We start from the raw sequence: 16781 nt of genomic DNA, 5'->3' as shown, positions 1-16781 counted from the left end.
CTAAACTTCAGCAGTCTGTCTTAATACTTCCTACTTGTGACACAAAATGTATTTCTCTCCAGGAATAGGAGGGAATAACAACTTACTGCAAAGAATGAAAGGCCCCACAAAGTCTCTTCTCCCTTTCTGTAGTGCTGCCTTGTGCTTGTAGCAGTACACAAGATTTAGATTTGAGATTTTATTTCCCTGTAGTCTGAATTCCAGGAAGCACAAATAGAACTACTTTTGTTAACCTGGGAGGATTTTTTTCTGGCACACTATCGTGCCTTCTTCCTGCTTAAAAACCCCAAAGAACAACAACACAAGTGTGGGATGCAAAGTTGTCCAGCAGTTCTAAGAGGAGGTTTTATCCCATCTGAATTTTGATGGTGTTTAGCTCACAGATAGCAGTTGTATTTGCAGCTCTCTCTGTGTACACTCTGTAATGCATGTGAAACTAGTTAAAAATTTGAATGTAAAACCTTGGAAAACCTTGATTTACAAAAACTTGGTTTTAAATTTATGGGGTAGGAAGGCAGGAGAAGGTATTAAGAAAAAAATAGGAACATGATAATAGTATAAGTGTGTTAAACCTTTGAGGCATATGCCACTAATTTTTTAATTCAAATGAATAGTGGTCTTTTTGTTCCTACTCAGAGGTTTTCTTGATTCTTTTCTCTAGAGCAGTTGCAAGTATGTCTGTTGAATGACTTTTCTCAATATTAGAAAGACCTTTGGAAGTCATTAAGATGACAGGGCACTGTTGGGGTTTTTTTTAATTGCTTGCTGGGCAGTTTAGTATCTCATTAAGAGGAGCTGAAGACTATCTAGCCTCAAGCTTAGAATTCCAGTCTATTTGATGTTAAGATAATCAACTTTTGATGACATGGAATACTTAATTATTGCATACATGTAAATCTAAGTGCTCTGGACTAGTGCCTGTATCAGTCAAAATCAATATAGATAATTTATTAATCAGGGAACATGTGTTAAGGAGTTGAACTCTTTGTCTATTCACATATTTAAAAGGTTACTAGCTGGTATTTCAGCGTAGTGCATAACTTGAAATAAATTACAAGAAAGGTTTGCTGACCATAAATGAAGGCTCTGTTTGTTCCACTACAGACACAAATATGATTGAGGGATTGTCTTCTATGTGTTGAGTACTAGCTTTCTGCATTTTGTGATTGTTTAAAATTATTTTTTTAAGAAACTAGTTTTATGCAAGTTATATCACTCTACCTTGCAAGTGAAGTCTGTGCTTCCCAAAGGGCATGGTGGAAATGCCCTATTTGCAAGGCTGATAGTACTTAAGCTGCATTGTCTTTAAATGGTAACTGCTGTTATGAGGGCTTTTTTAAAAGCTGAAACACATCTAATGCCTTTTGATGTACGTTCCAGTACTGGTTTGCAAAAAATAGGCAGCAAGGATAATTTTAAGAGGTTTCCCAGCAAGGAGAGAAGTGAAATTCCTGACCCATACAAAATTATTTGAGTGGTCTTTTACATGGCAGATTGGTAGCCTCTTATTCAAAAGCAGTTCCTAGGCAGAAACTGCACTTGTGTCCATGACTAAAATAATCCTTGCACTCTTTTTTTTTCCATGCCTTCCTCATCTCATCTAATAACAAGTGGTCACTGTGTATGCAGGCTGGTTTTTATGAACTTTTATCTTTAGATTCTTGTCAACTCTGTCTTGCATATTAAACTTTAAAGTGCATCACCGTGGATTTGTGCTCTCTGTGCTTTGTACCAGCAAACAGCCCTTTTGCCCAAACAGTCATAATGTACCTGCAGCAGATCTTATTGATCAGCTGGTTGGTTGGTTGGTTGGTTGAGTTCTTGTTCCCTAAAGTCCGTGGTGTATGGCAGATCTGCAGTGGCAGAATGGCATGCCAATCAGGATTACTAAGTTCGCTTTGCTCCACTTTTCAGTCTTTGTCCATCACTGTTTCACAGTCCAGAGTCTGTGAAATGTTCTTATTTTTGATTTTGTAACATTTTGTGTTTATAGGTGCAGAGCATCAAGCAGATTTAGTTTGATTCTGTAGGTAAAGGAGCCATGGGTTCTGTAGCCCCTAGCAGTAAAACTCAAAAAAACAGCAATATGGAAATGGTTAATATGAAGCAGAGTCTTTCAAGTCATCAACTAGCTTAACATGGCTGATTTATTTTTTAGGGAAAAAAGCAGTTTATTAATCACAGATGTGCATGTTTCTAGTGTTAAGAAAGCTGGGACTAGAATGAGAATTCCCATTTCCCTTCCCGTTTCAAAAATTTGCCTGTTTGTTGGAGGTAACTTTATCTTCTAGTTTGAGGGGGTCAGAACCCATGCTGCCTGCCCTTTAGCTTCAAAAATATATTTATGGACTCTGAGTGAACCCTCTGACCTCACTACCAGAGCAACATATGTGGTTTTTACTTTCAGGGAAATGGCAGTTAAATGCCTTCTTTTCTTATTGTGGCTATGAATTATAAAACAAAGCCCATCCATTAGGGCTTTACTTTATTGAACTTTATTGAATTGCGAAACTTTCTCTATTTGAACAAGTAGTGGTTTTATTAAATTCAATGGTTTCTTGTCGGGTTGGTGTTGCTGTGTGTGATCACTATATGTGCGTTGGGTTTTTCTTCTCTCCAAGATGTCCATCTGTTTCATTTGTCTTTTTCTAAAAGGGAGTCTGAGTCTCACATTTGTCTTTTTCTAAAAGGGAGTCTGATTCTTTACTGTACTTGAAACACATTTGGGGTTAACATACCCCAAATTTATTCCATCTGTTTTGGTTTTAAAATTCCATGTTGTTCTCAGTTCAATTTTGAATACTCCTTTTTTCCTCTTAGCGTGTCTTAGAAATAAAATATTCTTGAGCAACGCTAGAAAAACAATTTTCTATGTAGTCATAAAGGAAACAAAGCTGATTTAATGTAAACAATCCCAAGCATGGTAATCAATCAAACCAAGTCTGTATCCCTAATTATATAGACAGAAGTAGTTTATAGTGATGGGACAGGGAGAAATGAGACACTCCCATGGGGCTCTTCTCACAGTGAAGGTGAAGGTCTTTCTGTGCTCTTGAAATGCTTGTACTGGATATTGATATTCCCTAATGCCTCGATCTGGTAATGCCTCTACATAAATACTTGAACATGGGCACCCAGGTTTTGTATACATGACTGTGCTTTAGTATTGTTATTGGGGTCCTGAGGAAACAGATGGGAGTGAGTAAGTGGAAAATCTGGCTGCCTGTTGGCTGGGATGGGATGGGAGAATAGATGGTAGAGGGTCTCACTGGGAAAACGCTGACATGGAATATTTCTAGTGAGTGTTAACTCAGCTATGAGGTTTTAGAGATGTTTTCTGCAAATTTAGGAAGGGCAAAAAGTCAGATCTGATCTCTGAAGAGACCTAGTGGGCTGGTATTCTTTTCAGGTTAACACTGATGATTTTAAATCTCCATTTTTTTTAATGCCCTATTTAATAAAATTTGATCTTTGGGCTGGTGCTTTTATAGCAATGAAGTATTTTTATTTATTTTAAAAAGATGTGTTTTCAATTCATACAAGTATCTTAAGGGTGGGTTTCAGGAAGATGGGTCCAGGCTCTTTTCGGTGTCCAGTGACACAAACTGAAACATAGAAAGGTCCATCTGAATATGACAAAGAGATGCTTTACTTTGAGGCTGGCAGAGCACTTCAAACAGTTTGCCCTGAAAGGTTGTGGAGTGTCCTTCTCAGGAGAAACTTAAAACCTGCCTGCTGGATGCAACCCTGTAAACCCTGCAGTGGGCATGGTCTAGCTGATGTCCAAAGGTCCCCAACCTTTGTGATTTTCATTCTCTCTGAGTGATTTCAAACTTTAAAGAGCAAAGTGGAAGAGTGCTATCATTTTAGTGTACTACTTACATGATGTCTACTTTTGTGATTCCCTGAAGCCCTAATAATACTTCAGTAAGGATTTCATAGTAAGTCATGCAGAAGGGAAGATAAGAAGCAGTTACATGCTGCACGCCAAATGAAAACTAATGTTGTGTGGGAGGACACAGCTGAAGTATGTGCTGCGGAACATGTCTGGCTTACATTGTTTTGTCTCTTAGATCCTCTCTGCTTGAGCACAGTCTACTTATTTCTCTGTGCTCTTTTCCCTTCTCCTGCCCACAAACTCTTGGCTGACTTGGGTTAAGAGTTAGGAGTGGTACAACAGAAGTACAGTCAGACAAAAATACTTGCTTTCCACAGTTTCAGGACCCCTGTCCTGTACTGCTTGGTTTTACAAGAAATTCAGTAGCTGCTAAGTGTAGCTTGTCAAAAGGATGTGTGAAAATCTGAGGAGGTGGAACACACTTTTTTAAAAGAAGGGGTTTATTAACTGGAGGCATGTTACATGCTTAGGAATAGGCACATTTATGTAAAAGTCAATTGTATGCAATCAGTTACTGCACCATCATGCTGCCTTTTTGTTAGAAAGAAATAATTGCAAATGAAAGAAATGCAACAGATATAAAAATACAAAACAGTACATGGTGGACTTCTGCAAAGGCTTGATTTTTTCTTCTTATGTAAACGAGTGAATGTTCTCTATTTTATTTGTGTGGAAGGAACCTTGTATGAACTGTTATTGAGAGGAAAACTATATACAAACGAGAGAGAAATTTGGCTGAGTAGTTACAACATCTTCAAGCTTGGTGTTTTGGAAACAAGGCATTTAGTTTGTGCTTTAAGAAACTTACAAGTACACCACCACTGTTTTCTCATCTTCTGTAGTCTGCTAGCAGAGTAGCAGAAGGTTATTTATTGAAATACCCATCAGCTGATGTTTGCTGTGATTTCTGAAACAAGGCATCTGATAATAATTAAAATGCATGATGCAGTAAAGGTAAAGATAAGTTTGGTGAAGAGCAGTCAAACTAAATTCTTACAGAGGTTTGATAGGAGATTGTTTGGATTCCTGTGGAGAGATTGCAGATGTTTGCAAGTTTTGTTTGGAATTTTTTTAATAAGCAGATCAGGGTTTTTTAATAAAGTCAAAAATCTCTCTTGATATGGATGCTGATGGCTAGTAGGCTTGCTTTTCTTATATATGTGCTGAGAACCCTTAAGCAGTAATCCTGGTGCCTTGAGGGATACTCAGATTGAAAGTTGAAAACCATTGTTATAGATAATTAATTTCTTCCTTATGCTTTCTACTTCAATAAGAAAATAATGTAGCAGTTCTTAGCACTGCTCTCCCAAGATTTAGACACAAAGACATCTAGTGTTGCTCTGCATCTGCTTTTTTGCTGATACTCATTACTTAAAGCCTTGAAGCCAGGTTAATGGCACCCTGTGAATTCTCCTTACCTATGTGCACAACAGCTACAGCTGTTGCTGGAAGATAATTCCGCAGGTGTGACTTGGTTTAAAGAGTTAGCAGCTAGCTTGTTAGACTGAAAGTATGCCTTATAAAGTATGTATATCTTCAGCTTTGTGGAAACATTATGAAAGCGGTGGTTAACAGCAATTATTATGTGTGTGCTCATACAGTATAAGCTACAAATGTTCTTGGCATCAGAACTGATGTATCTTAATGGTGACATGCCATGGGTTTTATTGGAACAGAGAAACATTTTCATAAACAGCATGATAGATCACATTTTGGATTCCTAGGAAAGGGTGCCCTTTGTGAAACAGCTTGAACATGAAGGAAAAATAAAAAGTCCATCTTTTTATATCCACATTTTATGTCTCTTTCCCCATCTCCATTCAAAACCATCTTTTACACTTACTGCTCCATGGAAATGGAACAGCCTCACATATTTCTGTATGGATCCAAGCATTTAGATGTTTATGATTAAGTGTATTGCTACATCAATGTGACCGTATTATTCCACAAAATTCAAACTATCTCAGGTCAGACTGGCAATACACCTCTTAGGGAAAAGCTGCCAGAAGAGGTGACCTGAACATCTGTGTCAAGCTTCAAGAAGGAGCACAAGCACTGCATTTAACTTCCAGCAGTAGAAACATTCAACAAAACATTATTTATGTCATCCTTATGTAAACTATCTGTCTGCAAAAGTGCATACACAGGGAGGAAAAAAACTCCCGTACTTAACAACCTAGGATAGCCTTGCTAATACACGAGTGGTCGATATGTTTATAAGAGTGGTGTTACAAGAATGTTTCCCCACTTCACCCCCCCAGAAAAGTGTGTTTTTAGGAAAAGAGAATTGCTGGGGGGAACAACATTGTGCTGCATGGGGAAGAAAAGAAATCTAGTCTCACAATAGCTAACCAGTGGGTGTTCATCATAAGTATACAGTCCTGGTCAAGTGACAGGAACCTTGGTGGGAAAGTGTTTTTGACTTCATGCACATTAAACTATGGCTTGAGAAAAGTATATCCTTTGTTTCATTACAGAACTTCAAGTGTGTCATGCTGAGAGCTACTGCTGATCCTGAGATTTCAGCAAGTGGGCTTTTAAACATTGCTTTGTGCCTTTTTAAGAAACAAACAAAATAAAACCAAAACTCAGGGAAAATTTAGCAAAAGACAAACATTTAACTGTCTTCTGGTTTCTTCTTCCCTCTATCCCAAGGGTAGGGGAAATATATAAATAATGGAAGTAATTGGAGCATTTGTAATTAAATTTGGTGTTTGAAAAATGATTTGCTTATCTCATTGAGGCAATTATTGTTACCCTTCATCTTTGCTCAAAGCAATAAACATTAAAAGATAAAACGAGCATATCCTTCCATAAAGTTATATGACATATGCAAAGTATAATTCACTATCAAATAAGTATCAGCAGTGGGAAGTAGGAATTACAGTTGAGGCAGGAACAACTTAATGAAGCTTGACTGTTCTAAACACATCAGTGGTGCTTATGCATGGATGGCCATGAACACTGATAGCTGCGGTGTCATTAAAGGCCAGGTTACTTCAAAAAAATCTCATTGATTTGTCCATAAATTCAATTCCATATCCATTATTACATACATCCATTTGCCTTGTTTTTCACTTGCTTCAGCTTTAAAGTGCTCCCCTTGTTCTTCTTTCCAGACTCCCTTTCGGTCTCCAGCAATGACGCCAGTCCTCCCGCTTCCGTAACGTCGCTTCAGCCGCACATGATCGGTGCTCAGAGCTCCCCGGGCCCCAAGCGCCCTGGCAACACCTTGAGGAAGTGGCTCACCAGTCCCGTGAGGCGCCTGAGCAGTGGGAAGGCAGACGGGCACGTCAAAAAACTGGCGCACAAGCATAAGAAAAGCAGAGAGGTGCGGAAGAGCGCCGACGCTGGCTCTCAGAAGGACTCCGATGACAGTGCCGCGACCCCACAAGATGAAACTGTTGAAGAGGTGAGTGCTCATGGCAGCTTCCCGAGACTTGTGTGTATGTTTTACAGGGAACTAAATGTTGTCAGGTGCAGGCTGTCCCCTCACCTGACTGTCCAGCAGTCAGGAGCAAAGTGTTAGGTGCCCTGTGCTCATCCTGGATCCCTGTGCTCTGCACCAGTCCTGCGCCAGGGACAGTTTGTGCCCTCTGAGAGTGTTAGTGAAGCTCTGTGAAGCACCTATAATTGAAAAAGAAAAACTGGAGAATAAAAAGTTGTCCTTTGGCTTTACTCTCTTATGCTAATTAGTACTCACCTTTACATGTGAGTAAAGGTGCTTCAAGGTCTGGTAATAATCAGGTAATTTTGTATTTCCTTTGCTTTTCTTGTTGATGGATCAGGGAAAGTGTAGGGAGAGCTGCTTAACTGCTTAAAGGTCTAATTGCACCTTGCAATTAGAGTCAGAGCACAGAAAAATTATTGGCTCTACGATGCAGGGCAGTTACCACTAGTCAAATAATATGCATGGCAGTTTTCATTGCAGAGAGGGAAATTGTGAACTGTTCCAAATTTTATCACCAAGGATGTCTACTGAGGGCTTCCCTTCTTCCCACAAACATCTGCCTCTCCTTCAAAGTCTGGGGCTCTTGTATGAGCAAAGCTGGCCTCCAGTTAGGTTCAGACAAGAGCCGAATTCTCTGTTACAAACCTTCGGTTCAGGCTGAAATGAATGTGATGTTATTGTTTCCAAGGGCACAGCTGGGTGCATGTTATTCTCTTTTATTAGATTGACTCTGACTATTGGTTTTGGTACTTAACCATCCAGAAAAGTGGTCTCAGTTGCACAATTTTTTATTTATTGATGCTTTTTTTCTTTTTTAATTCCTCCCAACATATTTTTCTACATGCTTGGAACACTAGTGAAGATCCACAGTAAGTGTAGGGAAAGGGAAGACAGAAGACTTGGCAGCATGATGAATTGAGAGATGTTGGTTAGGAATGAATACTTGCCTCTGACCTTGAATGTCAGGCTGTAGAAGGAGACTCTCTGTGCTGCAGTTGTAACATTGTTTTGGCATTATCTGCTATTCTGCAGTTCTGTGAGTGAAGGGAAAAATTTAAGGCCAATGCCTAAAGTTAAGAAAAAAAAAAGTAACCATCTATGCTGTCTTCCTGTAAAGATACATAAATTATTCTGTGACATCAGTACATGAAACTTTGGGCACTTGAAATCAGAGTTCCTTGTGAGGGACAGAAAGGATAATTGATTAAATACTTCATGTTGTAATAGGGTTTTTTTATGTCCTCCAAAAGTCTTGCTGTGATACAGAGCAAGATACATATTTCAGAGAGATACAGATTTCTCTTTGCAGAACTGAACTTGGAAAGCAAGCATGGCTTTCATAACACTTTCCTGTAGTAAATTTCAGCTGAATGTCTTTTTCTTTAGTATTTGAATTCTTTTGCTTTTACCAGACATTGAAAACTGTTTTTGGCATCTGCATTTTCCCCTCTGTTAAGGAGTGTTTGTAGGAGCATCTTGACTTGTTGGGAGAGGGCTGAAACTACAGAATAGTCTTAAAACGAGCATGTGATAACAAGCTTCATGCTGCTGAGATAACAGAGCTTGAACACCTTGGTGTTATTTACAGAGGGGTCGGAACGAGGGGCTGAGCAGTGGCACTCTCTCCAAGTCATCCTCTTCAGGCATGCAGAGCTGCGGAGAGGAGGAGGGCGAAGAGGGAGCAGATGCTGTGCCGCTTCCTCCTCCCATGGCAATTCAGCAGCACAGTCTGCTCCAGCCCGACTCGCAGGATGACAAGGTAGGAGCGGGACCTGGGGGAGGCTTCACATGATGACATAACCTCTCTTTGCACAAATTTTTCTTCTGCTTCCAAAAGTCTCAAAAATGTACATAATGCAGCTTCATGGTAGATAGAAGTAATCATTTTTGCTCTCTAGACAACTTTAAAAGGGTGTTCTGTGATGAGAGCATGAATTAAATCCTTCTCTACTTTAAAAGCACAAGTGTAGAAATTTTTCTGCTAGCACTTTAAATGTGGAAATGAGCTGCTTTGTGTGCTCACAGGATGATTTACATCACTTTGGCTGATGCCATATTTAGTGATTAGAGTCTAATTGTTTTATAATCATACCTTTTATTTTTCTTGGGTTTTGTTGGGTTTTTTTTTGGGGGGGGGGCAGGGGGAGGGAAGTGGGGGGAATGCCTAAGAGAAAAGAATTACCAAATAAAGGTAATAATTGTCATGGTTTAACCCCAGCCAGCAGCTAAGCCCACACAGTCACTGTTCCCCTGTCCCTGGGAGAATCCTAAGTGAAAGTGTGAAAAAACTCTTGGGCTGAAATAAAGATAGTTTAATAGGTAAAGCAAAAGCCATGCACACAAGCAAGGCAGAACAAGGAATTCATTCACCAGTTCCCATAGACAGGCAGGTGTTCAGCCATCCCCTGGAAAGCAGGGCTCCATCACATGTAGCAGTGACTTGGGAAGATAAACACCATTGTTCCAAATGTCCCCCCCTTCCTTTTTCTTCCCACCAGCTTTATATGCTGAGCATGATGCCATATGGTCTGGAATATCCCTGTGGTCAGTTGGGGTCAGCTGTCCTGACTGTGTCCCCTCCCAACTCCTTGTGCCCCCCCCCATTCTCGTCGCTGATGGGGTGGGGTGAGAGACAAAAAAGGCCTTGGTGCTGTGTGAGCTCTGCTCGGCAATGGCTAAAACAACCCTGAGATATCAACACTGCTTCCGGCACAAATCCAAAACATGGCCCCATACCAGCTACTGTGAAGAAGTTTAACTCTGTCCCAGCCAACCAGCACATAATCCATCTGTTTTTCACAAACAAAGGCACATTAAAATTGACGCTAAAAATTTCGCACTGGTAATAAAACTTTGAATGTAGGTAGTAACAGCATGAAACAAATCTTACTTGCAGATGATCTGTTTTTCTTTAATGCTATGATGATCATACATTGAGAGAGTTTATTTCAATTTTGAACCAGGATCGGACATTTAAGGAACAAGTATCAGGTCTGGAAATAGAGGGGTTTAAAATGTAAATAATCCGGACTTGTGCAGCAAATAGGCACATATGGTTTTCTTGCCATTTTGCTCCTTAAAATTTTTAATTTTGTAACATTGTAGCCTACAGCACCAAATATTGTTAGTGAATTTTGTGATTGCTTGCTGTCTGTTCTCAGTGGTGCCAATGTTATTCATAACTTTAGTGGATCTTATTTATTTTTTCTTTCTTTTTTTTTTTCTTTTAAAAAATACTGCCTTTCAGTGGGAATCTCACTCCTACCTGAAGCTGTCGTTTGTAGGGTCAAAATGACTGGTTCTTATAATCTGTGTGTAAAAATCCTACATGTTTTCTGATTTGACAAAGTGTAATATATGAGTTGAAGAGTTAATGTATTGGGAAATATTCCTGAAACAAAACAAGCAAAAATAGGCCAGCCTTTAGAGCTGAGAGAATGTTTTCTTGCTAGAACAATCTCAGTTTTAGATTTAGAAATAAGATGAAAATAATGTTGGTGAAAACATGTTTAAGCTCTTGCTGATGAGCTGCCATATTTGCATATTCCTTCAGTGACAGAAAACAACTCATATACAAATATTATAAAAAGTTTTCTACAGAAAAATTAATTTGGTTATAGACTTCTTTACATAGCAAGAACACTTCCGTGAAGGGATGTGCTTGTAAGCTAGTGTCTGCTTACTTCTGTATTTCTGGTGCAAAGTCAGACCCATAATACAGCAGAGGAAGACTCTTTAAGTAGCTTTCCATCTCCAGTAAATTTTATTTTCACTGCTGTTGTGGTTTAAACCCAGCCAGCCACCAAGTACCACCCAGCTGCTTGCATGCTCCCCTGCCAGTGGGATCAGGGAGAGAATGGGTCGAGTAAAAGACAGAAAACATGTGGATTGAGATTAAGCAAAAGCCATGCACACAAGCCAAGCTAAATGAGGAATTAATTCACTGCTTCCCATGGTCAGGCAGGTGTTCAGCTATTGCCAGGGGAGCAGGCCCCCGTCAGGTGTAAGGGTGACTTGGGAAGTCAAATGCCATCACTCCAAATGCCCCCTCCTTCCTTCCACTTTATACACTGAGCATGATGTCACTTAGTCTGGAATATCCCTTTGCTCAGTTTGGGTCACCTGTCCTGGTGAGACCCCTTGGTGTTTCCTCCCAAGCACCCCCAGCTTCCTCACCAGCAGGGCAGTACAAAAAAGTAGAAAAGGCCTTGGCTCTGTGTGAGCCCTGCTAAGCAATAACATCTCCACGTTATCAACACTTTTTTTAGCACAAATCCAAAATGCTGCCCCATACCAGCCACTGTGAAGAAAATGAGGTCTACCCCAGCCAAAACCAGCACAACTTCTTAAAAGGTTAACATGCACCCACATCAGTAAATGCATGTTGGGACAGTTTTTAAAGCAGGGGAAACTACATTTAGAGAAGACCTCAGAGAAGTTAAAACTTGATAAGTTAAAATTATACCATAATTCTTCAAAGCATGTAAACAGTGATTCTTCTGCAATGTGTTGTTATTATGCAATATTTATCCTTCATGGTGGGAGGCAAAAGGTCCCCTCATGGGCCATCCTGGGAGGTTGTGTGAGCCTCCCTGAAGTCCACACACCACCAACTTCTAGCACCTAAAGTAAATGCTTTGTTGGAATGCAGAAGTGAGAAGCCAGAGCAAAGTTTTACTGAGGAGAAGGTAGTTGGCTCTCTTGACAGAGTTACTGATTAATAAAAGGCTTGCAAACAAGTTCCCAGTTGTCTGTCTTCTGGGTGGAGTCCTTCTTCACATTCCTGCCATGCTGGGTGGTTTCTTGGGTTGCTCAGCTACTCTAGATCTCAAAGAATGTCTCCTCCTTTCTGTGACCTCAGATACTTGGCGTTCCTCTCTGCCTCCCTGCCAGCATTTTTCTTCCTCTCCAGAGCTCCTGCTCAGTGCTGGAAACTCCCTGTTTGCTGGGTTTCTCCTTCCCTTCCCAGCCTGCTGTGGGCTCCTAGCAGCATCTCATACCTGCATGAGCTCAGTTGTTGCCTCCAGCTTTTCCTTCTTTTCTGGGCAAGGGATGCGTTCTGTTCCCAGAGTACATCATCAGGAAAGTCACCAAGGAGTTTTATCTCTGCAGCTCCTTGTTTTTCGGATTATGTGTGATATAACCACAGGAACTGGAAATCACAGTTCTGAAGCTTTACTTCACATCTCACATACCCCAACAGGGCAATAAAAGAGATCATAACCAGAACCTGATTTCAACACTGACAGTGTTTTTTAAGACTAAGCTGAGCTCTGTACCCAAAGTGGAAACTCACATGCAGGCTCAGCTGTGGAAAACCTGGTCAAGAGTCAGATGTCAGGAGCATGTAAATTGCCTAAAAGACAGGCCAGCTTGTGGGATTGCTCAGTTTTTGGTGTGCATGCAAACATCATGTGTTAGGCCATGCTGATTTGTCTAACAGCACTAAATAACACAACCATTTTCTCCCCTAATAGCTCATCTGCACACTATATGCATTCTTTCATTCAGCAGAATCATTGTGCACGTCATGGATTAGCAATTGGTGGCAGTTTAAAAGTTGTTTGCATTTAATTTTTGGATAAGCAGTATTAAAAGTTTCAAGATCAGCTGTGTTAATATGGAACTAATTATTTTCGCTTTTTGTTTTCTCTTTTTGTAAATTCTGATGCAGCATTATGTTGACTTGTGTTCTGTCTCTGCTTTGGCTCAGTTCCCGTATCTTTCCGTTTAAAGTTATCTGTATTTCCTTTGCTTACCCAGCCCCTGTTTTCCTTTCCAAATAAGGCAAATACAAGGCAAACTACCTAAAATCTGTGTATTCTTTTTTTTTTCTTTTTTTTTGTGTTTACTTATGGGGAGTCTTGCTACACCCATGCTTGATTTGAACAGAACCTCTTGTGTTGAGTCATTATTTGTACCGTTTCTTTGTCTGGTTTGTTGGAAACGTTTGCAGGACAGCTTGCCCTGTGCTGCATGATGCTCACTGTGCTGTTCGTAATATGAAGTACATATTACACCCTGTTTCCACTTTCCAGTTACTAAATGATAAATGTAATATGCAAACAATTCTGTTTGCAAATTACTGAGGCTGAATTTAATGGCCTTCTCCCAGAATCCTTTACTGTGAACACCTTTTACCTTCGGTTGTATCTATAAACTGGCATTTTATAGCTTATGAGGCCAGAGATCTTCTGTGCTCTACACATACCATTGGGAAAAATGGATGGCACAAGGAATGGTGAGCTCAATTTCCCATCTGAATCTGGGCAATATACTCCAGCTCTTTTAGAAAAGTAAATGCCCCTGAGTTATTGGTGTATATTTTCTTAACATAATAATGCTTCCTCCTTTATTTCAAGTCTTCTTGATTTCTCTTAGTGTTCTTCAGTTGTTGCTTTGTTCAAGCAGCAGCAAAATAGGTTAACAAACTCTTGACCATTGGGTCAGCTCAGGCAATTTTCATAGCTATTTGCCAGGAATTATCAGCAATTATATTTCATCAACTTCTATTGCATGTAGGAACAGGAATTTTTATCCCAGCATTTAACTTCTATGGGGTTTACTTGAAACTTCCAACTCCAGCTGCTCCAGTTGGAAGGGATGATTTTAGTGTTGTATGACACTGACAGTACATGTCAGGTACCTTTGTCTGACAGTGAAGTGAAGGAAGTCTCTTGATCATTGAGCAAGAACCAGGCTAACTCTGGGATTCTCCTTCCTTTGTGTCCTTGCACAGACATCTTCTCGATTGCTGGTGCGGCCGACAAGCTCCGAGACGCCCAGTGCTGCAGAACTCGTCAGTGCCATTGAAGAGCTCGTCAAAAGTAAAATGGTGAGACTGACCAGCAGGTGCATGTGTCTAAAGAACTTGTGACTTCAAGTCCCAGCTTGCTATTCAAAGAAAACCTGCATGGTTTACACCGAATTGTAAAATTTGCTGTCTGTTTCAGAAATCACTTTGTACACACTCAAGAAGTCATTTTGTACACACCCTCTTTTGTAAAAAAGCATTTGCTGAATAGGTAAATGGCAGTGTAAAGGAGCAAAAAGTAATAAATAAGAGGAAGAGAGGAAATGGTGCAAAATCTACTAAGTATGTCCTGTTTCTCAAAAGAAAATGTCCTCTCAGTAGAATGAATGCAAAGACCCAGGGTCTTAGATTAAAAGGCCTTTATAAGAAGAATCCCTGAAACTAAATTTTTTGCAAATGTTTTGAGGTTAGCAGTAAAGCAGGTAACCCTAATAACAGAAATATTTATGTTACCTGGTTGTCCTTTAGGCAACATGATAATGAAGAAATAAGTAAGAGAGTAAAGGGATCATTTTGCATGTCAGTGCCACCATCCTTGCTAACAAATTGAGTAGGAGGAATTTGTGTCAGCTTTTTTTTTTACTTTTCTATGTTTTAAATTTTCCATGTTTCTGAAGATTCTCATTATATGCATAATTCCAGGAAGGTCCTTTATTATCAAAATCCAGCTTTACCCAGTCTGGGAAAAACTTCTCTGGCTAGCCCTATTTGAGATTGGACTATATAGTCTCAAGAGGTCCCTCAGCAATTCTGGATTTCCTCAAAACATTTAAATACAGCTTTTGCAGCATAGCCCCTCTTGGGCTCAATAGGGAAGTGCCTTTGTGAAAACTGCAAAGAATTGCAGCATGGCAGCCCCATGTTATCAGAGGTTGATATTTTCCAGGTTCATTCTAAATTGAAGCAGCTTTAACTTCAGAACTAGAAATCTTATTTTCTGTTCTCTCATTCAGAGAAAATTACATTATTGCATAAAATAATTACTGTACTCTCTTGGGTATTAACTTTGCTTTTTACTTCACTTACACCAGCAGGATGAATGCAAAGTAATCTATGGGAAAATTCAACAGTCTTTTGTAAATGGAAAGTTAGGTAGTCCATATAACACCATGTGTATTTCAGGCTGCCTAGCAGTGGATAGAAATTAATGATCCATGCATAAAGTCCTTGCGGGAGATGTTCTCATTGCACAGTTTTAGCCAAGGTTCAGCTTCCCCTGGGTTTTGGGCTAGTCATATCATTATTGGTTTTTACTTTTTGTGAGGAAATAAAATAGATTATAGCTGAACCCCACCCTGGTGAAGTAAATGTGCCTTGCAATAAGGCTGTGTCACATGCAAGGAAAATGTGAGACATAGCTGTAGCTTGATCCAAGATGATGGGCTTGAATTAAAGAAATCCAGTGAATGCTTAATAGAAGATAGATGTTCATATTATTTCCTCCTATTGCTTCTTCATCTTTTATAGAAACAGAAGCCTGTGGAGTCCATGCAAGGGAGATAGTGTATCTAGAAGAGGATACAGGGACTTTTTTCCTACGATCTGAACAAGCTCATAAAAAGCATTGGCAGTGTAGAAGTAATTATTTTCTTTACTGAGATGCTATTTTGGTTTTTATTAAGATAACCAAAACGTCTGACAGAGAACACCACTTCTCTTGAGTTAAAAACGTAACACCATAAAAATCTCCTTTAAAGTTGTCCTATTAATTGTTGAAAGTAACCTGTATATGCCAGAAGTAAAATATGACAAATACAATTTAATCCCTGGCCATGAGGACACATTTGTGCCACTCCCACCATAGAAGTACTTGCATCCTGAGCAGGAGAGTCCAACTTTTAGCCATTGCTGCTCAAGCCAGTTCAGCTCCTTTATTTTCCTGTGAAGGGAAGACTGTCATCTCAAACATGCTTCTCAAATGTGCTTCAAAGGCTCAGTTGTCATGGAAAGCCATGTTGTTGCCTGGTTTCCTGGAGGCTTGTGTCTTGCTTTGCCAAGAGACATAAAAGTAATTGATCTCCCATAGATTGCTATACAGCAGCTTGTAATGTCTCTTGTGAATAAAGGAGAAATAAATAATTGTTGCTGACTCTGGAATACCTTCTCAGGCTCTGGAGGACCGTCCAAGTTCCTTGCTGGTAGATCAAGGTGACAGCAGCAGTCCATCCTTCAACCCTTCAGATAACTCCCTTCTATCCTCCTCATCACCCATAGATGAGATGGAGGAAAGGAAATCCAGCTCCTTAAAAAGACGACAGTAAGACCATTTTTTTTAATTTTCCCCCCTTTTTTTTTTTTTCCCAATGCTTATTTTGAACTGGCAGCAGAAACTGTTAGTCTGAAAATGGGAGGACTTCTATTAGATGTCTAGCATGTGGTCACATTTCTCTGTGACAGTCAATCTGTGATTTTTAATTCTAGTCATACCTGTGTTTGACTTCTGCTGCATGTCACTCTCATTTACTTGAGAAGATGCTGATCTTTAAATGTCCAGATGTCTATTAGGCTTGAATAAAATGGTCATTCCCTTCATTCTATTCCAACCCATGCTTAATTTCTTTATGTAGTAGTAAACTGTTACCATGGTAGAATAAAAACATGCCTGGTTTCAAATGTTT

At 39.7% G+C, this 16781-nt stretch overlaps 1 protein-coding gene across 2 annotated transcripts in view; it reads left to right on the top strand.

Annotated features, from left to right (window-relative positions):
• Positions 1-16781, top strand: part of TRIO (trio Rho guanine nucleotide exchange factor) — a 245029-nt gene that overhangs the window by 202517 nt on the left and 25731 nt on the right. For both annotated transcript variants that reach the window (XM_059854645.1, XM_059854652.1), the window contains exons 35-38: positions 7018-7310; positions 8938-9108; positions 14089-14184; positions 16272-16420. In XM_059854645.1, the coding sequence (XP_059710628.1) occupies positions 7018-7310; positions 8938-9108; positions 14089-14184; positions 16272-16420 (709 nt within the window). The remainder of the gene's footprint in view (positions 1-7017; positions 7311-8937; positions 9109-14088; positions 14185-16271; positions 16421-16781) is intronic.

Source organism: Haemorhous mexicanus, chromosome 1, assembly GCF_027477595.1.
Source record: "Haemorhous mexicanus isolate bHaeMex1 chromosome 1, bHaeMex1.pri, whole genome shotgun sequence".
Taxonomy (NCBI): domain Eukaryota; kingdom Metazoa; phylum Chordata; class Aves; order Passeriformes; family Fringillidae; genus Haemorhous; species Haemorhous mexicanus.
The sequence above is the reverse complement of the archived record's forward strand: the minus strand, read 5'-3'. Positions and strand labels throughout refer to the sequence as shown.